Source organism: Ranitomeya variabilis, chromosome 7 (assembly GCF_051348905.1).
Source record: "Ranitomeya variabilis isolate aRanVar5 chromosome 7, aRanVar5.hap1, whole genome shotgun sequence".
NCBI classification, from domain to species: domain Eukaryota; kingdom Metazoa; phylum Chordata; class Amphibia; order Anura; family Dendrobatidae; genus Ranitomeya; species Ranitomeya variabilis.
Window position 1 is genome coordinate 59,899,267 of NC_135238.1, and position 25,812 is coordinate 59,925,078.

Below are 25,812 nucleotides of genomic sequence, written 5' to 3' on the forward strand. Positions count from 1 at the left end.
CGAGATTATTAATATTTTTCAGCAATTTTGGTTCTGAAGTCCTCAGACAGTTCTCTTCTCCTCTTTCTGTTCTCCATGCTTAGTGTGTCGCACACAGACACACAATGCAAAGATTGAGTCAACTTTTCCTCTTTATCTGGTTTCAGGTGTGAGTTTCATATTGCCCACACCTATTACTTGCCACAGGTGAGTTTGAAAAAGCATCACATGCTTGAAACAAAGTAGTTTACCCATAGTTTTGGCAAGTTGGCAACAATTTTGTCCTGCCCTTTTTTGGAGTTTTGTGTGAAATTATGTCCAATTTGCCTTTTTTTTTCCCGATGTTTTTTATGTTCTTCTAATATACACAAATGAAATAACGTGTATAACAAACATGTGTAATTGCAATAATTTTTTTGGATAAATACTTCATTTTCTCGAGCAATTTCAAGGGTGCCAACACTTTCGGCCAGGACTGTATATTCTTGGAATTCCTATTCAGCTCAGCCAGATCTCTTTTCTTTAAAGCCATCAATTAAGGGTATGTTACACAACTCTGTTGCCACATATCTCATGGGAAGCAATGGGATCAGCTGGACTGAAATCAAGCTCATCCTGTTCACTGCTGAGCTATCCCCATGACGTGGGCCTCAATACCTTGCACGTATTGCATGCTATACTATCTTCCAGTTGTAGTTTTGCTACAACCATTTGAAAAAACTAAAGTAAAACCCTTCAATAAGTACAGTCTCACAGTCCGATTTTTGCATTAAAAAAATGTGCACTCCAAAGGTATTCGCATCTACAAATAAGGATGCTTGGTGCACCCTTGGTGTAGCCGAGTGCCACCGTGCACTGATTTGCCTTCTTGTTTGCATACCTCCAGCTCCCTCTTTTCTGATTGATAGCCCTGGCTTTCCCCCTAACCAGCACTGTCTGCAAGTGAAAACGTGTTCCTTCTTGTGCACAGGCTTCTCTCCTATTTCTTGACGTCGCTCACTAAACATTGGCGGCTTCAGTGACAAGAGATAGGAGAATTGACTGTGCATGAGTGCACACTTACATGACCCTGGGGGAGCTAAGCCCCCTTAAAGGAAATTAAAGTAGTCTAGAATGTATTTGTGATTTGCAGACTCTCTTTAAAGGGAATCTGTCAGCATGTTTTTACTATGTAACCTAAGGACAGCATGAGGTTGGGGCTGAGACACTGATTTCAGCAATGTGTCACTTATTAGGCTGTGTGCTGTTGTTTCAATATAATGAGTGTTTTATCAGCAGGAGATGAACACTATAGGACTACAGCTGGCATGCATCCTAGTCCAACTCCGCACCCACCACTGATTAGCAGCTCACTGTCAACATACACCCTGCCCACACCACAGCGCTCTGTGTACATTGTATTATATCTGCTGCACCCAGTACACTAAGTGATACATTGCTGGAATCAGGGTCTCTTGTCCTACATCATGCTGCTCTCAGAGGAGTTAGTAAAAACCTGCTGACAGATTCCCTTTAAGCCATACAAATTATCAATGCTGGATGCCAAAGTGCCTAATCCTACAGCATCTAGTGCCGAAATATCATGTTTTCTCTAAATGTTTGGTTACGTATCTGAGAAATCTAAGATCCCGTGTTCTCTTCTATTGTACGCAATCGTGAATTGTGCAGATGGTGTTTTCTCACTGTGGCTTATGTATCGAAATAATGAGATTAGGACGACAGGTTACGTACAGATGGGAAGCAAGTGTGCCGATGAGTCACGATGGCTGGTGTGATCACTTATCGTGCGAGTTGTTCCTGCCACGTTCAGTAAGCGGGGGCTTTCTCCAGGCTCCTCTACGGAGAGGAGGAAATAATCAATAAGTAATTAGATGGAGAGGGGACATTATATTAGAAAATCTCAGGGTAGAGAATGGGGCTTATACATGTATCTTCATGGGGAGGACTTGTCCATTGCCTCCCAGCATCAGTGAAGGTTATGAATGATACATGTCATCATCTGGTAGGATTTATATTCTGCCGCTGTAATAGGCCACTCTACTGATGATGATGATAATCACTTCATACCTCGCAGGCTCCTGGTAAATGACTCTATTGTCAGGGGACATAAAATAACAGCTGCAGACTGGATCATCAGGTCTGATGGCTCGTAGGACTTTATCACACCTAAGCGTGATAATAGGGCGCAGTCATTAATCGCCATGCTGCTATTGTTTTACGTTAAACGGGTTTAGCGCCTGTCCACATAATGGGGTGCTCCACAAATCCCGAGATCAGAAGAACCTAAAGTCCTGTGAGAATAGAGTAATAGGAAACGTGTATGTCCACCACTCCTAGAGACGGTGGAAGGAGCAATAGTCTTTAGAACCCCAGTTCTTTTAATAAGTCGGACCCCAGCATTCATACATGCAATAATCACACATATAGGTGTTGTTTATGGGATAACCCCTCTAATATTGGGTGTTCAGTAAAGTGCATGGATATAGGCTGACTGCTAGCGAAGACTGGCCCTATATATATATAGTCATTGACAATCTGATAAAAATGGGAGATGATGTGGTAAGTGTCCCCTTGACATTGACTAGATGTGAACATAATGATTATTCTAATTAGGACAATAAAAATCTCATCTTGTTCTTCGAATCTGATCTTCCAGTCTTGGGGTGATACTACTGGATGATGAATGTTTCTACCACTATTTTTTGGCTCCACTACTCCTCCACTAGCTACCTGCCTTGTCAGATTCCAGGTGACACATTGAACAGTCTGGATGTAGTGTTCAGTAACAGGTTTGGAGAAACACTATAGATATTAGAGGCCATATACTTAATCCCAGAAGGCAGTTAGATATTTTAGGAACAATACAAAACAATCCAAAAAACTGAGTCTCGCCAGCAAATTGCTGGGAGCGTTGAATTCTGAGATTTGTCCAGCTCTGGTTTAGACCAACATTTGACATTTCGTTAATCCTACTACCAGATTTTCTTGGGTTCCTGGTGGCCTTCATGATCTTCCAGGATATATCGAGCCTTGTGTGTTATTAGGGCACCAGTGGAAGAGCGTTCTTGTTGTCCATAGACGTCAATCAGAGTTTAGCTGTATTTTTTGATGTCCACTGGAATGTGAAATCTGGAAGCGGATTGCTACTTTCTGGAAAGTTTTCATACTCGGGGCCTGTTGTTCTCCGCCTGTAGAGCAGAAGTTGTGTCTCCAAAGCTGAACAATCTGTTACTTGTGGAGGTGATAGTTTATAAAGGAACAATTAGCAATTGTCCGTGTAATACACAATGGTTTAGTGACTGCATTCTCAGAATGTTCTCCAACGTCTGTCTAGTGAAAGAAATAACCGCGTGTACTTTTCTCCGTGTGCAGAGACCCATGCCGAGCCGTCCCTGCAGGCCACGCAGATGAAATTAAAGAGGGCACGACTGGCAGATGATCTCAATGAAAAGATTGCTCAAAGGCCCGGACCAATGGAGCTGGTTGAGAAGAACATCCTTCCCGTGGACTCCAGCGTTAAGGAAGCCATTAAAGGCATGTAGTAAAAAAACAAAGCCTGGCTCGGTTCTGCTGTATTATTTTTGCTGTTACAAAGGATAACATGTTGGTAGGAGTTGGTCACTTCCATCTTGATCTCATGATACAGTCAGATATGGCTACTGCCCAATCCTCTCTAGTTGGTGATCATGAAATGATCATGTTAGACTGGCATACTTTCATTAAGAACACATGGGTCTAAAGATGGCTATTAGTGATGAGTAAACGTGCTGGGATAAGGTTTTATTTGAGCATGCTCGGGTGCTAAGAGTGTCTTTGGTGTGCTTGAAAAATATGTTCAAGTCCCACGGCTGCATGTCTTCAGCTGTTCGACAGCTGCAACACATTCATGGATTGTCTGTTTGCTAGGCAATCTCTGTATGTGTTCCGGCTGTTGAACAGCTGTGAGACCTGCAGCTGCTGGGACTTGGAACATATTTTTCGAGCACAACGAAGTCACTCTGTCAGCACCCAAGCATGCTCCGATAACACCTAATCCGAGCACATTCGCTCATCACCAATGGCCATACATCTAAGATAGCTATCTGACCAATACACATGCACACTCGTTTCGGATGAGCGTTCATTTGTTCTCAGAGCGAAGAAATGATCAGGCCCAGTGTTTTTCAATATGCCCAATCTGTTTTTTCCCTACAGTTGCTCTTCAAAATGCAGATCAAAATATTATCCAGAATCTCACAGCTCAGGACGCAGAAATGCTCCGCACCTGCCCAAGTTCACTTACAGCGCAGTGCACAAGCTTTATATAAAGCCTATGGGGTCCGTACCCCACTATGTGTGTGGGCTCAGGCAGGAGCGGAGCATTTCTGCCTCCTGAGTTGCCCAATTCTGAGAATTTTAAGGAATCGGTGGGAGTTTTGGGACCCGGGATCCCCCGCTAATGTGTAGCACATTTCAGGGCCTGGAAAATATAAAAAAGGCTCCGCAGTTAAGTTACTGTAACCACCGGAAAGCCGCGGCACATGCCACTGAGTCCTAGTGTCAGATTCATGGCTGCTACACTGGGCATATGGTTTCCTCCAGGCAGCGTTGAACTTTTGGATGAAGTTATGAAACATAACTAGGGGGAAAAATCTGTTCTCGCCAAAAAGTTAAAGATTAGAGACGAGCATATGGCATGAAGTGAAACTCAAGTAAAGGCAGAAAAACTGCAAAAAGGATAGGATGAGTGGGGGAGGGTATGTTTCAGTTTGACCTCTTCCCTGACCCCAGATCTCGGCTTCACCTACACGTAGCATAATCCAGGTAAAGCCGTAGTATGTCGCTGGCAGTTAGATCCGCATCCCATCTAGAAGTTTCATTCATTAGATTTATGATTGACCGTGTGTGATTATTCTGGATTATAATCTGGATTATAACAAACCAGGCAGATCAGGGAACTACCGTATATTCTGTCCTATTCAATGCTGTATATTATTGCAGATTATCCTGAAAACACCGACGCTTTCTCGTTTGATGAGGACAGTGATGCCTTTTCACCAGAACAACCAGCAAGCCAAGAATCTCAGGGATCAGCCGCTTCCCCTGGAGAGGTGAAGCTCAGCGAGTCCGCCTCTCCATCATCCAACATTAATATTCAGGTATGGGGAATGGAAATGAACTATCAATTAGGTTAGAATTGTATCAGGGGTGTAAATATTGGGGATGCGGAGGTTGCAGTGGCAGAGAAGGCCTAAACCGTCAGACTGCCCCATATTAGGACATTAGTGATGTATGTATGATACATGATGGATAGTACATGGCTCATATTTTTCCACTTCCACTTTGTTCAGATCTTGCCCCAGACATAACATTATATATTAGGATTTTTGAGCCTTCGTTTAAGAATCTGTCTGTAAGATCAACCTCCCAGAAGCTGCATATATAAGCATGCAGGTCTTTGAAATTTAAAACAAATGACACCTTTATATCTTCTATCTGCTGCTGCATCCCCGAGTATTTAGCATTTTCATTCACATGCAAATAGGGTGTTAAACACTCTAGGCGTGACAGAGCACTTAACAAAACCTGAGGTTGTTTCCTTTCCCAGAACCAACTTCTTTAGCTTGATTCATAACTCGCTGTGCGCTGTCAGGTGTCGAGCAAGGAAATAAGACTGAGCGCTAACAATCAAGCTTAAAAAAAAAGCTGGTGCTGGGCATGAAATGTGATGAAAACACTAATAATGCAAGAATGTTAGACCTCCAGGGTCATCGTGTCCAACCCCCTGCTCAATGCAGGATTCACTAAACCAGCTCAGACAGATGTCTTTCCAGCCTCTGTTTAAAGACTTCCATTGAAGGAGAACTCTCCAACTCTCGTGGCAGCCTGTTCCACTCATTGATCACCCTCACTGTCAAAAAGTTTTTTCTAACATCTAATCTGTATCTTCTCCCTTTCAGTTTCATCCCATTGCTTCTCGTGTTTCCATGTGGAAATGAGAATAATTATGATCCCTCTACACTGTGACAGCCCTTCAGATATTTGTAGATGGCTATTACGTCTCCTCTTACCCTTCTTTTTTGCCAGCCAAATATTCCCAGATCCTTTAGCAGTTTCTCGAAGGACATACTTTGTAGTCCGCTCACCATCCGTGTAGCTCTTCTCTGAACTTGCTCCAGTTTATTAATGTCGTTTTTAAAATGTGGTGCCCACATTGTGCCCAAAAAGAATGCAGCAACAGATAGAATATATAAAGGGGTCAATTGATTTACATTACAAAAACCTGCATATGATATATGAGACTTGGGGGGGAAGTTAGTCTAACGGCCAGATTTAGTTTAAGTGACTCTGTTACAGATTTTTGCATTTGGCTCAACTTGACACAAGGCGGGCCAAGATTCCCGTATCTATGGTGCCATGCAAACAATTATTCAATGTATGTAGTTAGCAGGGACTATCAGACAGGTTGGCTTTGTACTGTCTGGGTCCTTTGTTTTCTCTGAGATAAGCGTCTCCTTTGGGTTTTGGCTGCCACTTATTGCCCAGCTCCATAAAAACAACATGCAGTTTTGGTTGCTGTGAACGTTCGTGTCAGTGGGGGCTTCAGCCATATAAAGTTGTTGGTGGTCTGACTGCATTCTTTACACCTTATATTAAAGCCGCCATTTATATTTGTATCCTGTGGATTGCTTTAGTTTTTACATAACTTTCTGGCCGGGAAGAATTCTTTGTGGTTAAGCCACAGATTTATTTGACTGAAGGTAAGGCTTCCGCACATTGGAAGAAGTATTGAGCAATTTCAGCAAGTTTAGTAAAGCTGCAAGAGACAGCGCTGAGTGTGCAGGACCGAATCCTCCAGCATCAGCTGTAATAGATTTCTCCTAAGTAAAGGGCCATTACAAGAAGCAGATTCTCCTTGGGGCCTACACGAAGGCTGCAGAGGTTTCCAGCTCGAGTGATAAAAGCACATAGCTGTTAATGTTCCGATATTACAGACACCGAGCGCAAGAAGAACTCCAGGCACAATAATAAGTATACACAACCGAATACCAATACTTATAAGGATGCACAAAGCGCTCCACAACGGCGCATTGATTGAAGGAGGAAGCCTACCATTCATAACTTCATAAACAATTCACCCTGATTTTTCCTTGGAAATATTGAGCCTTTTTATTGCCTTCCGAAATGAAGTCGTCATAAGTGTTTCTCATTTATATCTTCTGCGAAATGTCAGTCTGCCTCTCGCTCTAGTTATGTGTAACAGGTCATTTATGCCTGGTACATGGGAATCCCTGTGACTAGCATATACAAAAATGCATATAAAAACCCTTTAATCTTCTCCTTTTATTTGATACTATTTGTCTTATGCAACAAAAAAAGATGAAAAATATAAAAAGAAATCTTCTCTGTGTCTCAGAAGATCATCCATCTCCTCCTCACCCTCTTGTGTCTGGCCGTAGGACAGCTGACTGCAGCAGAAGCTTCTCTGCTGTTTGCCACAGATAGCTGAGGCCCACCCTTTTGGTCAAGAGAGCTGGGTGTCACTTGACCACAGGACAGAAAACCTATCGGCAAGAGATTGAACTTGGTGTTCTTTAGGCCAGTTTCACACTTCTATTTATTTCCGATACCCAAAAAAAACAGTACTGGAGATATGTGTCCGTGGGTGTAGTACGTGTGGCAACCGTGTGACGCATCAGTACCACACGGACAGCCGCCGGGGAAGAAGTACTACAGTAAGCGCTGTTTCCCGGTGGCAGGTGCTGAAGCCGTCTGTCACCATTCTCCCATCCTCTGTCGGCGAGCAGAGGAGAATGATGACCGTTATATTAAAGTCTGAACGACAGCAGGTGGGGGCTTTTGGGACTCTTACGCCCCATCATCTGACACCTGCTGCCGCTAATAACAGTGACAGTAGGTGCGGATGATCGGGGTATTCCACAGCCGCCGGCTGCGATCTAAGGAAATAAATAAATAAATGAAAAATCCAACTTGGGTTCCCCCCTATTTTCTTGAACCAACCAGACAAAACTCACAGCTGGGGGCTGCAACCCCCAGCTGTCAGCTTCAGCAAGGTCAGTTATCAAAAATAGAGGAGTCCCCACGCTGGTTTTTTAATTATTTAAAGAAATAATTTAAAAAAAGCGGCATGGTTTTCTCCCATTTTTGACGACCAGCGTTGCTAAAGCTCACACCTGGGGGCTGCTATTCTCAGGCTGGTAAGGGGCCATTGATATAGGCCCCCCAGCCTAAAAACAGAAGCCCGCAGCTGCCCAGAAAAGGAGCATCTATTACATGCGCCTATTCTGGCACTTTGTCTGGCTCTTCCCACTTGTCCTGTAGCAGTGGTAAGTGGGGTTCATATTTGTGGGGTTGATGTCACCTTTGTATTGTTAGGTGACATCAAGCCCACAGCTTAGTAATTGATAGGTGTCTATAAGACACCTCTCCATTACTAATCCTTTTGTTATATGTTAAATAAAGACACAGACAGAATAAAATACTTTATTTTAAAAAATTACACAGACACCTTTAATATTCTACATTAAACCATACTTTCTGCAACACCTTATTCCCCGATGCCCTCGATATCCTGTCAACAACAATATACCATACCTGTCTGTCGTTGTGTCCCACGCTGTAATCCATGCCTGGGGGCTAAATAGTTTTCAACCTAGAGGTTGCCAAGATGCGACCTTCCCGACTGAAAACCACTGGTGAATGAGCTGCTGAGAGGGGTGACTCTGTTATCCTGTAGTGTTCCCTGTAATCAGAGTCTCTGCTGTCTTGTAGTGATCCCTGGAATCAGAGTCTCTGCTGTCCTGTAGTGATCCCTGGAATCAGGGTCTTTGCTGTCATGTATTGATCCCTGCAATCAGGGTCTCTCCTATCCTGTTGTGATCCCTGCAATCAGGGTCTCTGCTCCTCTGTAGTGATCCCTGCAATCAGGGTCTCTGCTGTCCTGTAGTGATCTCTGTAATCAGGGACTCTGCTGTCCTGTAGTGTTCCCTGTAATCAGGGTCTCTGCTCCCCTGTAGTGATCCCTGTAATCAGTGCCTCTGCTGTCCTCTAGTGATCCTTGTAATCAGGGACTCTGCTGTCCTGTAGTGATCTCTGTAATCAGGAACTCTGCTGTCCTGTAGTGATCTCTGTAATCAGGGTCTCTGCTGTCCTGTAGTGATCCCTGGAATCAGGGTCTCTGCTCTCCTATAGTGATCCCTGTAATCAGGGTCTCTGCTGTCCTGTAGTGTTCCCTGGAATCAGGGACTTCACTGTCCTCTAGTGATCCTTGTAATCAGGGACTCTGCTGTCATGTAGTGATCCTTGTAATCAGGAACTCTGCTGTCCTGTAGTGATCCCTGTAATCAGGGTCTCTGCTGTCCTGTAGTGTTCCCTGGAATCAGGGACTTCGCTGTCCTCTAGTGATCCTTGTAATCAGGGACTCTGCTGTCCTGTAGTGATCTCTGTAATCAGGGTCTCTGCTCCCCTGTAGTGATCCCTGTAATCAAGGTCTCTGCTCCTCTGTAGTGATCCCTGCAATCAGGGTCTCTGCTTTCCTGTAGTGATCCCTGTAATCAGGGACTCTGCTGTCCTGTAGTGATCCCTGTAATCAGGGACTCTGCTGTCCTGTAGTGTTCCCTGTAATCAGGGTCTCTTACTTCCCTGTAGTGATCCCTGTAATCAGTGCCTCTGCTGTCCTCTAGTGATCCTTGTAATCAGGGACTCTGCTGTCCTGTAGTGATCTCTGTAAACAGGGACTCTGCTGTCCTGTAGTGATCTCTGTAATCAGGGACTCTGCAGTCCTCTAGTGATCCTTGTAACTAGGGACTCTGCTGTCCTGTAGAGATCTCTGTAATCTGGGACTCTGCTGTCCTGTAGTGATCTGTGTAATCAGGGTCTCTGCTGTCCTCTAGTGATCCCTGTAATCAGGGTCTCTGCTGTCCTCTAGTGATCTCTGTAATCAGGGTCTCTGCTGTCCTGTAGGTGATCCCTGTAATCAGGGACTCTGCTGTCCTGTAGTGATCTCTGTAATCAGGGTCTCTGCTGTCCTGTAGTGATCCCTTTAATCAGGGTCTCTGCTGTCCTGTAGGTTATCCCTGTAATCAGGGTCTCTGCTGTCCTGTAGGTGATCCCTGTAATCAGGGACTCTGCTGTCCTGTAGTGATCTCTGTAATCAGGGTCTCTGCTGTCCTGTAGTGATCCCTGTAATCAGGGTCTCTGCTGTCCTGTAGGTTATCCCTGTAATCAGGGACTCTGCTGTCCTGTAGTGATCTCTGTAATCAGGGACTCTTCTGTCCTGTAGTGATCCCTGTAATCAGGGTCTCTGCTGTCCTGTAGTGTTCCCTGGAATCAGGGACTCTGCTGTCCGGTAGTGATCTGTGTAATCAGGGTCTCTGCTGTCCTCTAATGATCCCTGTAATCAGGGTCTCTGCTGTCCTGTAGTGATCTGTGTAATCAGGGTCTCTGCTGTCCTCTAGTGATCCCTGTAATCAGGGTCTCTGCTGTCCTCTAGTGATCTCTGTAATCAGGGTCTCTGCTGTCCTGTAGTGATCTCTGTAATCAGGGACTCTTCTGTCCTGTAGTGATCTCTGTAATCAGGGACTCTTCTGTCCTGTAGTGATCCATGTAATCAGGGTCTCTGCTGTCCTGTAGGTTATCCCTGTAATCAGGGACTCTGCTGTCCTGTAGTGATCTCTAATCAGGGACTCTTCTGTCCTGTAGTGATCCCTGTAATCAGGGTCTCTGCTCTCCTGTAGTGTTCCCTGGAATCAGGGACTCTGCTGTCCGGTAGTGATCCCTTTAATCAGGGTCTCTGCTCCTACATTATGGTGCTCTCAGATTACAAATTAGATTACAGATGGCAAAAACCTGCTGGCAAATTCCCTTTAATGGATCAATGGTTCATGAACAAGCAACTATTCAATGAGAATGTACATAATTATTGTAAAGATCGGCTAAAAGCATTATTAATGCCGATGCATACGGGCTTCTTGATCTGCTAGAAATGTCACGTGTGCACTAGAGTAGATGATGCCACCGCTTTCTGTTACTTTAACTCCAGAACCTGAAAAAAGGAATCACATAGCAATAAGCCTGTCCTGATGATGATGAGGATACAGTACCAGATGTATTTCCTAATGTGAGAACCGACAATCATTAGTATAAAGGAGCCGAGGAGAATGAATTGCGCCCGCACCTGTATTATCTTAGCATGTCAGTGTCGGCGCGATGCTCGGCGTGCACTATAAGAACGTGCCATCTGCCAGTAGTACTGAGTCATGATCACATTTTAATTAGAACAATAAGCACCCGCGCAGCCTCGTCTGTGGATAAGACCTATTCAGCAAGGGAGCCTTCAGCGGCCTCGGTGCCTTTAGAATTAATAAATTGTAATGTTCTCCAAGGGATTAATTAGCGGCATTATGTGTTATGTTTAGATGTCAGTCATAAAGAATGTCTCGCTTGGAATTTCTGAGAAAATAAACCATCTCATTTAAGTCGAGAACAATTCACTGCGGTCTCTTACTGCGCTGAAAATGGCGCTGACCCCACAGTCACACAAACACTTTCTGGATTCGAAATGAATAGACTTGAGATGCCGGTGGAGTGCGAGACGTTGAGCTTTGTCTGTACAACATGAAGTCGCTTCTTCTAAGAAATGAATTATCTGTATCAAAGGAAAATCTTATCAGAAGGTTTTTGTTATGTGAGCATGAGGCAGGGACTGAGACCCTGAATTCTGCAATGTGTCACTTATTAGTCCATGTTCTGTTTTTTTCAATACAATTAATGTTTTATCAGCAGGTGATAGAGTTGGACTGGCTGTCCAAGTGCCTCCTAGTCCCACCAGGCACCCAACAATGATCAGCTTACTGTCAATAGGCAATGTGCACAAAGCTTTGGTGTGGGGTGGGGTTAGCTTTCTGAGCTCTGCTACATCTGCAGCAGAGAAAACTTTGACCAAACTACGGGCTGCACAAATCATAGACCAGCTCCATTATTGCAGCCATGTATGCTTTACCCCGGCTGATGCTCTCCCTATGTGTGTCTCTATGGAGGGACCTGTTAGTCAAGCTAGCAGGGACCGGACTCTTGAACTAATCATCCTAGTCACATGGTCCATGACCACTGCTGTTTCTAAGTTTTTTCCGAAATGCTGCAGCCTTTGAAAGCATATGGAATACGTGAGCCAGTCTCTGATTCCTACTGCCCATGGTTCAGGCAGCAAGATCCAGCTGACAAGACTTCCTTAAAGGGAACCTATCACCCCAAAATTGATGATGAGCTAAGCCCACCAACATCAGGGGCTTATCTACAGCTTTCTGTAATGCTGTAGATAGCCCCGATGTATCCTGAAAGATGAGAAAAAGGGGTTAGATTATACTCACCTGGGGGGGCGGTCTTTTCTGATGGGCGTCGTGGTCCGGGGCCTTCCATCTTCTTACGATGACGTCCTCTTCTTGTCTTCATGCTGCGGTGCAGGTGTATTTTGTCTGTCCTGTTGAGGGCAGAGCAAAGTACTGCAGTGCGCAGGCATCGGGAAAGGTCAGAGAGGCCAGGCGCCTGCGCACTGCAGTACTTTGCTCTGCCCTCAACAGTGCAGACAAAGTGCGCCTGCGCCGGAGCCACAGCGTGAAGAGGACGTCATCCTATGAAGATGGGAGGCCCCGGACCGGACCGCGACACCCATCAGATCGGACCGCCCCAGGTGAGTATAATCTAACCTCTTTTCCTTATCTTTCAGGATACATCGGGGGCTTATCTACAGCATTACAGAATGCTGTAGATAAGCCCCTGATGCTGGTGGGCTTGATGCTGGTGGGCTTAGTGCATCTTCGATTTTGGGGGTGACAGGTTCCCTTTAAAGGGAATCATTTTTCGCTCCCTCATCTAAGAGCAGCATGATGTAGGCAAAGAGAAGCTGAATCTAACAATGTATCACCTAGATTACTGGGTGCAGCCGTTCTGACACAATCAGAGTTTTTAGATTTAGCACGAAGCAGAGCTGAGGAAGCTAACTCCGCCCACACCAGGCTCTGTGTGTGCAATGTCCATAGACATCTAGCTGCCTATCACAGGAGGGGGCGTGTCTGACTAACATGCACGCACTGCTGTGTCCCAGCAATGGTAACCTCCTGGTGCTAAAACAATCATTGCAAGAAGACAAAACCAAAGAGCTTGATAAGAGAGACATCGCAGAAATCTGTGTTTTAACCCCTACATCATGAGGTCTTCAGATTACATAGCAAACGCCTACTGATAGATTCTCTTTAACTTAAAAATCTATGCCCCTCCAACCCGAAATACTTTGCCCAGTGCCAAGCCTTCCACAGGTTCTCGTAATAACAATAGCTGATTTAAGTATGGCCAAGAAATAATGATTTTCACTACTGTTTGTCAATTATTTAGCGGAGGTGGGCAGACCAAGCACAACTGTCTGTATAGACCAGTGTTTCCCAAACTCCAGTCCTCACGGACCCCACAGGTCTTGTTTTCAGGATTTCCATAGTGTTGCACAGGTGAGAGAATTCCTGAGGGCTTGATGAAACTTTGTGCAATACTATGAAAATCCTGAGAACATGACCCGTGGGGTCCGTGAGGACTGGAGTTTGGGAAACACTGGTATAGACAGCCCGCTCTATTGCCTTTAATGTGGAAAGTCAGGAAAGGGGCTCATACTAGTACACTATATTACTGACCTGCCAGTTTCGCCTCCATGCTTTCTCTTGGGCCTACTTTCTTACAATTGGAAACACTTATTGTGCAATGTTCAGTTTACAAGAATTCCAACTCCTGATTCATCTGGATTAACAAGATTAGTGGAAATGGGCAGCTATAATGTTTGGTGTTTTTTTTTACTATTTCCAGTATAGAAAGTAACCACTGAAATGGAAAGAAATTAGAGAGGAAGTTACTACATAGGAAACAAATAAAATTAAGTATAGCTGCGGTAACAAAAAATTACATTAGTGGATTTCTTCTGAAAAAGCATTATAAGTAATAAACTAGAGCGACTAATTGCCCTGATCCGCTGCGACTCACACACATAATGGGCTTGTTACAATGCACAGCTCCGCTAAACTTCCATGATGATCTACACGCTTTAAAAACACAATACTTTAATTGGTTTCATACCGTATGCTGCTTGTTGTATGAAACTGATGAACATTCTCGTAAAACTTAGGCTACGTTCACATTTGCGTTGTGCGCCGCAGCGTCGGCGCCGCAGCGCACAACGCAAACAAAAACGCGGCAAAACGCACGCTAAAACGCTGCGTTTTGCGCCGCATGCGTCCTTTTTGGCCGAAAGTTGGACGCAAAAAAAATGCAACTTGAAGCGTTTCTTGCGTCCAACGCTTGCGGCCATGCGGCGCAAAACGCAGCGCAACGCATGTCCATGCGCCCCCATGTTAAATATAGGGGCGCATGACGCATGCGGCGCCGCTGCGGCGCCCGACGCTGCGGCGCTGACCGCAAATGTGAACGTAGCCTTAGTATGAAGTGTCATGCCTCACAGCGGCACCGCGCCCTGTGCTCCCCCTCACTACAAACAACGCCCAAAGTATTAATGAAAGCGAAGACTTAGACATTCTTCATTCCCTGAGCTATTTGGTAAAGGTATGTTTAGAATATTGGAAGTCACACGGGCACGGGAAATTACCAGCTCTTCATTCTACTGTGAAATGAGGCAGAATATATTTCAGGCTGCTCCCATGATTGTCAGTTGAAAAATGAATACCTAGGAATGTAGTTCATCACCGCACACGTGCCGGGCAGGATCTCCTTTTAGTTCTGGAACGTCTGGCAGAGATTAAAACTTTCCTTCGACAAAGAAGGTGGCCCTGAGCCAGTCCGGCAGGAGAGCTCACCCCTACAGAATTCAGACCCCCTCGTACATCCAGCAGAGATCTTTCACGCTTTAAAGCTCTGCACTGACCACCCCGAGTCAGCGTCCGTTATAGTGTGCGAAGAATGACTGCAGAAACAGCCAAAGATTTGGCGTTAATGTCTGTGTAAGTTATTGTGCCCAGTTTTTTCTTGGTAATGTTTAACGTGCCTATGTACTTTTTACTGTTACTCGCTGTAGGTATGTTTTATGTAGGGTTTCTCGGCAGAAAACGTGAATGGAAGAAATGACTAAGCACATAATTGGGCTGCGTTCAGAAATTGGAGCCATGATGCGGCCAAATATTGCGCCAACCTGCAGATCAGATAAGGGATTAAATACAATAAACCTATATAGAAGGAGATACCATAAAAACAAAAGGATTGTAATAGCCTACAAATATACAAAAATATAAGCCCTACAAGCTATATTAAAAAATTAGGCCAGAAAATGTATCATTGTATACACATTGCTTTAATTTTATGTGGGGAAAGGAAAGAGGGAATGTGAATAGATAAAATGGTAAAGGGGGGAGGGGGATGTATGTGCACCAAATATAAGTATATCCAAAATTTAAAGATGACAAGTCAATGGCCGAAATGCAAATACCACATAAACATCATATATGGAGAATAACATTTCATATCTGTTATAATTAGAAAAAGTATGACGGTATAGGTGCTTGTGCCCCAATTATAAATTCATATTAAGATGGTAAACAAAGTATGGTTAATCCATACAACAAGACTGTAATATCTCTATTCCAAAAGATGGCCCATGTACATACAAAATCAAGGTCCATCATCTAAGCATTATAATAGATTAGGGAGTCACTGACGAAGCAGAAGCGAAACGCACGTTGGAGCAGGTGGACGGGGTTGTGCTGTGCTCCATTTGGTCAGTTTGTGCCTATGCTTTCTCCCTATTTACCTTTATAATCTATTATAATGCTTAGATAAAGGAACTTTATTTTGTACCTTTATCTGTTTGTCCTTCGTTATTCACTATCATGTTTAAGCAGTCATAAACGAAATGTTATCCTCCATGTATGATATTTATGTGGTGTTTGCATTTCGTCCATTGACTTGTTATCTTTACATTTTTGGATATACTCATATTTGGCGCACCTCCAACCCCGTCCCCCCCTTTTATCATTTTAACTATCCCCATTCTTGCTCTCCTTACCCCACATATTTTTTATCTGTTGTGGGATTTTTTTGTGTTTTTAAATACAATTTAAGCAATATATTTACAATTATGCATTTTCTGTCCTAATTTTTGAATATAGCTTGCAGGTTTACAGATAAGGGATTGCGCTGGCATAAAATATTGATGACCTACCCTTAGGGAGGAATTAGATGGCTGTATAAATGGGACCGAGATTGGAACACAGTGCACGGACTGGTCAGCGGCTTTTCCCACCCAAGTGTGACAGATTCATGTATTTGTATGCTTCTGTCGCAGTCTGGTTGGGAAAGCCTCCGGCCAGTCAGTGCACTGCGTTCCGATCTCGGTCTGACTGCACAGGTCATTGGTATCAGACCAGTAGGGTTCCGACACCCAGCAGCCCCATGATCAGCTCTTGTTAGCAACTACGGCAGCAGTATGTAAATATTGAATGCGTTCAATATGTAGTCACTCACTGCTGAGATCAGATCAACTCCTATCTCCTATAATTAACAGTTTATATCCAGGCGCCGTCATAGTAAGCCTGTGCTGTCAATCACCGGTGAGGGAAGCGGGACATACAAAACTGGTGTGGTGTAATATATATTCAGGGCTTATTTCGGCTGTACACTCTTACTGGCAGCACCTGTGAACTCAAATCATGGGACCCTGATGATATTATCACAGGATCTTCTGCACTTCTATGTTGTTGCCTGCTTGTGATTGGTCAGTGTCATACAGGAGGCAGAAGTACACACCCACAGTGACAACCATCTAATAACACCCACTTGGTGTTAACTAACATTAACTCATTAGGTGCCAAGTATTCGATTGCTAATATCGTCGTTATGGTGAGAAGAAATGAAAAACAAAAAAATAAAGCATTTTATTCCACTCTGCATCCATGTCCAGTTCAACATGAAATTTTGATGAAAGGTCCTCTTTAATATTATTGTTCTACCAACGTGCCCTCTTTTTATACTAGTATCCCCCTACCTTGTCTGGTATATGTGCTTGTTTTGAACACTGTGCTTAGCACTTCTAGTGATGGAGGTCTCATCATACCACGACATAGGAGGACCTGCGGTGCCTTGCATTCACAGATGGTGGCTGTAAAGGGGTTAAAGGCAGTCGGACGTATGACTGGCTCCAGGACACTACTAATATTTTCTGTTTTTTATTTTCTAACTAATTGCTTGCTAATGAGCCAGGATACTCTGTAATGTAATTCATATGTCACTTGCATCATAACGAAGTGAAAGGCTTATGTGACGTTGTGGAGAAGTCTTCCATGTGCTTTTCATCTGGGTCTTTTCTTCATTACGGCTTTGGCTCAGCTCCTTACGCAATATAAAATCTGAGTGGGAAGCCCGTCCTACACAAAAAAAGGAACAATTAGTAATACTTGCATGTGACAAATGTCAGCTGCGGTGTTACAAGGTTTAATTAGGATGCTACAAATCTATGCTGCCCATAGCATTAGTCACCGTGTCAGAAAGCTTGGTCTTCTATGTGCCAGTGCGGGAAACACGAGAATTGTGTATAGAAACACTAATGCACGTCAGCCGTAGACTATCACCAGGCGTTGGGGCCATGTGTTCCTTTGTTGGTTAGGTTTTATACTCTTATATGAAGCCGAAATCTAGAAGAGGCATCAAAATAAGAAAACATGTGTCTTTACCACCTGCCATTTTTCTTTGCAGTGCCAAGCAGTATGTTCACCTCTGCCAGAGTTTTTCAAGTCTGTTCCTGCTGTTGAATTCCCTACACGATCCCCTGCACCAAGTGTGATCTTGAAACCTGGGCCAACACTGGTTAAGGTAAATGCCTGTTTATCATCATATAGTTCGAGGTAACATATGGTAATACATCGGGGCACAGTGGATGCCTCACCATATAAGATACTGAGGAGAGTGTCTTGTGGCCACCAAGGTTCCACCATCCTCATTTTACAATGCTACAGTGACTGTAAAGAGGAATAAACTTGTGCTGGTCCATCATTTTATGAGAAAGGAATGGTGCCAACTTCAGCTGGCATCCCTCTCTCAGAGGAGGAATGGTGCCATCTTCAGCCGGCATCCCTCTCTCAGAAGAGGAATGGTGCCAACTTCAGCCGGCATCCCTCTCTCAGAAGAGGAATGGTGCCAACTTCAGCCGGCATTTCTCTCTCAGAAGAGGAATGGTGCCATCTTCAGCCGGCATCCCTCTCTCTGAAGAGGAATGGTGTCAACTGCAGTCGGCATCCCTCTCTCTGAAGAGGAATGGTGCCATCTTCAGCCGGCATCCCTCTCTCAGAAGAGGAATGGTGCCATCTTCAGCCGGCATTTCTCTCTCACAAGAGGAATGGTGCCAACTTCAGCTGGCATCCCTCTCTCAGAAGAGGAATGGTGCCATCTTCAGCCGGCATCCCTCTCTCAGGAGAGGAATGGTGCCAACTTCAGCCGGCATCCCTCTCTCAGAAGAGGAATGGTGCCATCTTCAGCCGGCATCCCTCTCTCTGAAGAGGAATGGTGCCAACTGCAGCCGGCATCCCTCTCTCTGAAGAGGAATGGTGCCAACTTCAGCCGGCATCCCTCTCTCTGAAGAGGAATGGTGCCAACTTCAGCCGGCATCCCTCTCTCAGAAGAGGAATGGTGCCATCTTCAGCCAGCATCCCTCTCTCAGAAGAGGAATGGTGCCATCTTCAGCCGGCATCCCTCTCTCAGAAGAGGAATGGTGCCATCTTCAGCCGGCATCCCTCTCTCAGAAGAGGAATGGTACCAACTTCAGCCGGCATCCCTCTCTCAGAAGAGGAATGGTGCCATCTTCAGCCGGCATCCCCCTCTCAGAAGAGGAATGGTGCCATCTTCAGCCGGCATCCCCCTCTCAGAAGAGGAATGGTGCCAACTTCAGGCGGCATCCCTCTCTCAGAAGAGGAATGGTGCCAACTTCAGCCGGCATCCCTCTCTCAGAAGAGGAATGGTGCCATCTTCAGCCGGCATCCCTCTCTCAGAAGAGGAATGGTGCCAACTTCAGCCGGCATCCCTCTCTCAGAAGAGGAATGGTGCCAACTGCAGCCGGCATCCCTCTCTCAGAAGAGGAATGGTGCCATCTTCAGCCGGCATCCCTCTCTCAGAAGAGGAATGGTGCCAACTTCAGCCGGCATCCCTCTCTCAGAAGAGGAATGGTGCCATCTTCAGCCGGCATCCCTCTCTCAGAAGAGGAATGGTGCCAACTTCAGCCGGCATCCCTCTCTCTGAAGAGGAATGGTGCCAACTGCAGCCGGCATCCCTCTCTCCGCAGGTGTCATACCGTGGTAGATAGCTGTCTTTGTAGTAGTAGCTTACTGCAATATAAGCATCTTTCTGAGTCTGTTCATGCTCCTTAAGAAGTAGGCTCATGGTTCATCAACCATTGTATGGACATTTGTCTTGTCTGACACAGAGATATACATTTTAGTTGATTATGGCTGTAATAGTTGTTAAGGAGGACATATATCTTTCATTATATATAATCCCCCATACAGTATGATGGCCTCACATATATAATCCTCCATACAGTATGATGGCCCTACATATAATCCCCCATACAGTATGATGGCCTCACATATATAATCCTCCATACAGTATGATGGCCTCACATATAATCCCCCATACAGTATGATGGTACCACATATAATCCCCCATACAGTATGATGGCCCCACATATAATGCCCCATACAGTATGATGGCCCCACATATCATCCCCCATACAGTATGATGGCCCCACATATCATCCCCCATACAGTATGATGGCCCCACATATCATCCCCCATACAGTATGATGGTCCCACATATAATCCCCCATACAGTATGATGGTCCCACATATCATCCCCCATACAGTATGATGGCCCCACATATCATCCCCCATACAGTATGATGGCCCCACATATAATCCCCCATACAGTATGATGGTCCTACATATAATCCCCCATACAGTATGATGGCCCCACATATCATCCCCCATACAGTATGATGGCCCCACATATCATCCCCCATACAGTATGATGGCCCCACATATCATCCCCCATACAGTATGATGGCCCCACATATAATCCCCCATACAGTATGATGGTCCCACATATAATCACCCATACAGTATGATGGTCCCACCTATAATCCCCCATACAGTATGATGGTCCCACCTATAATCCCCCATACAGTATGATGGTCCCACCTATAATCCCCCATACAGTATGATGGTCCCATATATAATCCTCCATACAGTATGATGGTCCTACATGTAATCACCCATACAGTATGATGGTCCCACCTATAATCCCCCATACAGTATGATGGCCTCACATATAATCCCCCATACAGTATGATGGCCTCCCATATAATCCCCCATACAGTATGATGGTCCCACATATAATCCCCCATACAGTATGATGGTCCCACATATAATCCCCCATACAGTATGATGGTCCCACATATAATCACCCATACAGTATGATGGTCCCACCTATAATCACCCATACAGTATGATGGTCCCACCTATAATCCCCCATACAGTATGATGGTCCCATATATAATCCTCCATACAGTATGATGGTCCTACATGTAATCACCCATGCAGTATGATGGTCCCACCTATAATCCCCCATACAGTATGATGGCCTCACATATAATCCCCCATACAGTATGATGGCCTCCCATATAATCCCCCATACAGTATGATGGTCCCACATATAATCCCCCCATACAGTATGATGGTCCTACATATAATCCCCCATTCAGTATGATGGCCCTACGTATAAGCCCCAATATAGTATGATGGCCTCACATATAATCCCCCATACAGTATGATGGCCTCCCTTATAATCCCCCATACAGTACGATGGCCCCACATATCATCCCCCATACAGTATGATGGCCCCACATATAATCCCCCATACAGTATGATGGTCCTACATATAATCCCCCATACAGTATGATGGCCCCACATATCATCCCCCATACAGTATGATGGCCCCACATATCATCCCCCATACAGTATGATGGCCCCACATATAATCCCCCATACAGTATGATGGTCCCACATATAATCACCCATACAGTATGATGGTCCCACCTATAATCACCCATACAGTATGATGGTCCCACCTATAATCCCCCATACAGTATGATGGTCCCACCTATAATCCCCCATACAGTATGATGGTCCCATATATAATCCTCCATACAGTATGATGGTCCTACATGTAATCACCCATACAGTATGATGGTCCCACCTATAATCCCCCATACAGTATGATGGCCTCACATATAATCCCCCATACAGTATGATGGCCTCCCATATAATCCCCCATACAGTATGATGGTCCCACATATAATCCCCCATACAGTATGATTTTCCCACATATAATCCCCCATACAGTATGATGGTCCCACATATAATCCCCCATTCAGTATGATGGCCCCACATATAATGCCCCATACAGTATGATGGCCTCCCATATAATCCCCCATACAGTACGATGGTTCCACATATAATCCCCCATACAGTATGATGGTCCCACATATAATCCCCCATACAGTATGATGGTCCCACATATAATCACCCATACAGTATGATGGTCCCACCTATAATCACCCATACAGTATGATGGTCCCACCTATAATCCCCCATACAGTATGATGGTCCCATATATAATCCTCCATACAGTATGATGGTCCTACATGTAATCACCCATACAGTATGATGGTCCCACCTATAATCCCCCATACAGTATGATGGTCCCATATATAATCCTCCATACAGTATGATGGTCCCACATATAATCCCCCATACAGTATGATGGTCCCACATATAATCACCCATACAGTATGATGGTCCCACCTATAATCACCCATGCAGTATGATGGTCCCACCTATAATCCCCCATACAGTATGATGGCCTCACATATAATCCCCCATACAGTATGATGGCCTCCCATATAATCCTCCATACAGTATGATGGTCCCACATATAATCCCCCCATACAGTATGATGGTCCCACATATAATCCCCCATTCAGTATGATGGCCCTACGTATAAACCCCAATATAGTATGATGGCCTCACATATAATCCCCCATACAGTATGATGGCCTCCCTTATAATCCCCCATACAGTACGATGGTTCCACATATAATCCCCCATACAGTATGATGGTCCCACCTATAATCCCCCATACAGTAGATGGCCCCACATATAAACCCCAATATAGTATGATGGCCCCACATGTAATCCCCCATACAGTATGATGGCCCCATATATAATCCCCCATACAGTATGATGGCCCCACATGTAATCCCCCATACAGTATGATGGCCCCACATGTAATCCCCCATACAGTATGAGGGCCACACATATAATCCCCCATACTTTATACATAGGGTGTGTTTACTTATGCACGCTGGATAGCTTGTTCCTGTGTCTCTCACACTAGAGGCATCCATTTTATCGATTTTTGTTGTGTTATGTTTTTTGTTTACAGATAAAATATTGTATTTACGTATTTGTTTTCAATTGTCACTGTGATCATCTAGTCCTTTCGGGGAAGAATTTTACTAGGTGATACGTTTGGATTTACTGGTGATCACTTTAGAAGATTAAAATGGCCGCTTTCTTGTTACACTGACACAATCGTGTCCAAGAATCATAGCAGGACTAACGTGTGTGGGCATGTGTAGTAGGAATCATCTCTGCTATGACCTGGAGATGGCTTTACAGTATGTAGCAAAGGTTATTTCTAAGTTTACAGCAGCCGCTTAGCATTCAGAATCATAGGGTGGGCAGCAGTGTGAGTAGCCTCTTCTTACCTTCTTGTAGCTCTAATATTAGATCAAACAGACAACAGTGTGGGCAGCCTTTTCTTAACTCATCATCCCTGGAGTTTTCAGTATTAGATCACATGTACAGGGTGTACAGCAGTGTGAGCAGCCTCTTCTTACCTCAGCATTTCTAATATCTCCAGTATTAGATCAGGTAGGCAGAGTGGACAGCAGTGTGAGCAGCCTCTTCTTACTCAGCACCCCTGGTATCACCATTATTAGAAAATATAGACAGGGAGGACAGGTGTGTGAGTAGCATCTTCTTACCTCAGCATCCCGGTATCTCCAGTATAAGATCAGATAGACAGAGTGGACAGCAGTGTGAGTAGCGTCTTCTCACGTCAGCACCCCTAATATCTCCAGTATTAGATCAGGTAGGAAGAGTGGCCAGCAGTGTAAGCAGCCTCTTCTTACCTCATCACTCCTGATATTCCAGTATTAGGTCACATAGACAGGGTGGACAGCAGTGTGAGCAGCCTCTTCTTACCTCATCACTCCTGATATTCCAGTATTAGGTCATATAGACAGGGCGGACAGCAGTGTGAGCAGCCTCTTCTTACCTCATCACTCCTGATATTCCAGTATTAGGTCACATAGACAGGGCGGACAGCAGTGTGAGCAGCCTCTTCTTACCTCATCACTCCTGATATTCCAGTATTAGGTCATATAGACAGGGCGGACAGCAGTGTGAGCAGCCTCTTCTTACCTCATCACTCCTGATATTCCAGTATTAGGTCACATAGACAGGGCGGACAGCAGTGTGAGCAGCCTCTTCTTACCTCATCACTCCTGATATTCCAGTATTAGGTCATATAGACAGGGTGGACAGCAGTGTGAGCAGCCTCTTCTTACCTCATCACTCCTGATATTCCAGTATTAGGTTACATAGACAGGGTGGACAGCAGTGTGAGCAGCCTCTTCTTCACCACTCCTGGTGTCTCCAGGAGAATTTCCATTTAAACAATCTCTTCCTACACATAAAGGGAAGGTGGGGCTGAGATTCCTAATGCACGTTTTCACTATCAACATTCTGGGGCTTGTATCCATCAGTGTAACAAGAAGGCGGACATTTTTATTTTATGGCAATTACTTTCCTACAAAAACCAGGTAATTTGCTAATTAAAGGTATTAAGGAATTCATTTATGACATTTTCCTTGTTATGTTGTTATAACCTGTGAACCTTTTTTAATCACAGCGAAGTTCTTTTCAGTTGATGACTGCGTTTTATTTCCTACTGTTGGGTAAAATGATCAGTCATTGTTGAAATGTGGAGGGAAGCGGGTCAGGATGGACCTTATATATAAGTGACATTACTGCAGGGCTTTTTCAGTGGCATGCAGAAAATCTTGCAATATGTATTTTCTCAACTTATGCCCTTAGATTTATTCTAATGTCTTCTTAAAGGATTATTTGCATCTCAGGATATGCTATTAATGCCTAAGCAACAGGAAAAAGGGGTCCTCTCGAACTAGCAGTGCAGTGCTTTAGATAGAAATACCCCTTTAAGGTGTAAAAGTTGACATTCTACTTTATACTTTTTTTCTTCTCTTCTTTTTTAACTGGTTTTAATGAAATATGACAAGTTCATACCGTATGTATAACAGAGAAGAGAGGAAGATGTTACCATGGCACTACACTGAAAGCAAAGTGGCTTGCTTTTCTAACATCCGGCCAAGAATGGAGATCGGCGTCACGGCCGTCCTTCATGGGGTTCTTCTTCCACACAGATGAAAAGACTCATCATTCTCATTGTTTGTGGCTTAGCGGTTCAAGGATGGCCTTCATGGTCCTGCAGCTTTCTCCTGCTCCTGTATAGTTTAGCCTTGAATGTGGAGAACAGAAATGCCAGCAGCTCTTTGTTTCACAGATAGTAGCAATATTTATATAGGAATAAAGCAGTGATTCAGATAAAAATGTCATCGATGTAATGTCCTCTGTAAGTGGCCTAAATAGCAGAGACGCGGTGTGGAGCCTCTCGGGAGTTCGGCAAGGTTTAGTGGTATTTGTAGATTGCGGCTAGTCTACATTACTGTTTTACAGGGTGTGCTCCCATAAGTAACTTTTTACAGAAATATCTGTATCTAGATTATTATTATTATTTATTGTTATAGCGCCATTTATTCCATGGTACTTTACATGTGAGGAGGGGTATACATAATAAAAACAAGTACAATAATCTTAAACAATACAAGTCACACCTGGTACAGGAGGAGAGAGGACCCTGCCCGCGAGGGCTCACAATCTACAAGGGATGGGTGAGAATACAGTAGTTGAGGATAGAGCTGGTCATGCAGCGGTTTGGTCGATCGGTGGTTACTGCAGGTCGTAGGCTTGTCGGAAGAGGTAGGTCTTCAGGTTCTTTTTGAAGGTTTCGATGGTAGGCGAGAGTCTGATGTGTTGTGGTAGAGAGTTCCAGAGTAGGGGTGATGCGCGAGAGAAATCTTGTATACGATTGTGGGAAGAGGAGATAAGAGGGGAGTAGAGAAGGAGATCTTGTGAGGATCGGAGGTTGCGTGCAGGTAAGTACCGGGAGACGAGGTCACAGATGTATGGAGGAGACAGGTTGTGGATGGCTTTGTATGTCATGGTTAAGGTTTTGTACTGGAGTCTCTGTGTAATGGGGAGCCAGTGAAGGGATTGACAGAGGGGAGAGGCCGGGGAATAGCGGGGGGACAGGTGGATTAGTTGGGCAGCAGAGTTTAGAATAGATTAGAGGGGTGCAAGAGTGTTAGAGGGGAGGCCACAGAGCAGGAGGTTACAGTAGTCAAGGCGAGTGATGATGAGGGCATGGACGAGGGGTTTTGCAGATTCTTGGTTGAGGAATGTACGGATTCGTGAAATATTTTTGAGTTGAAGGCGGCAGGAAGTGGAAAGGGCTTGGATATGTGGTGTGAAGGAGAGATCAGCGTCAAGGATTACCCTGAGGCAGCGAGCTTGTGGGACTGTGGAGAGTGGGCAGCCG

The 25,812-nt window shown here is 44.7% G+C and overlaps 1 protein-coding gene across 5 annotated transcripts in view; it reads left to right on the plus strand.

Annotated features, from left to right (window-relative positions):
• Positions 1-25,812, plus strand: part of MRTFB (myocardin related transcription factor B) — a 149,792-nt gene that overhangs the window by 91,406 nt on the left and 32,574 nt on the right. For all 5 annotated transcript variants that reach the window (XM_077275161.1, XM_077275164.1, XM_077275162.1 and 2 more), the window contains exons 5-7: positions 3,352-3,513; positions 4,960-5,117; positions 17,716-17,832. In XM_077275161.1, the coding sequence (XP_077131276.1) occupies positions 3,352-3,513; positions 4,960-5,117; positions 17,716-17,832 (437 nt within the window). The remainder of the gene's footprint in view (positions 1-3,351; positions 3,514-4,959; positions 5,118-17,715; positions 17,833-25,812) is intronic.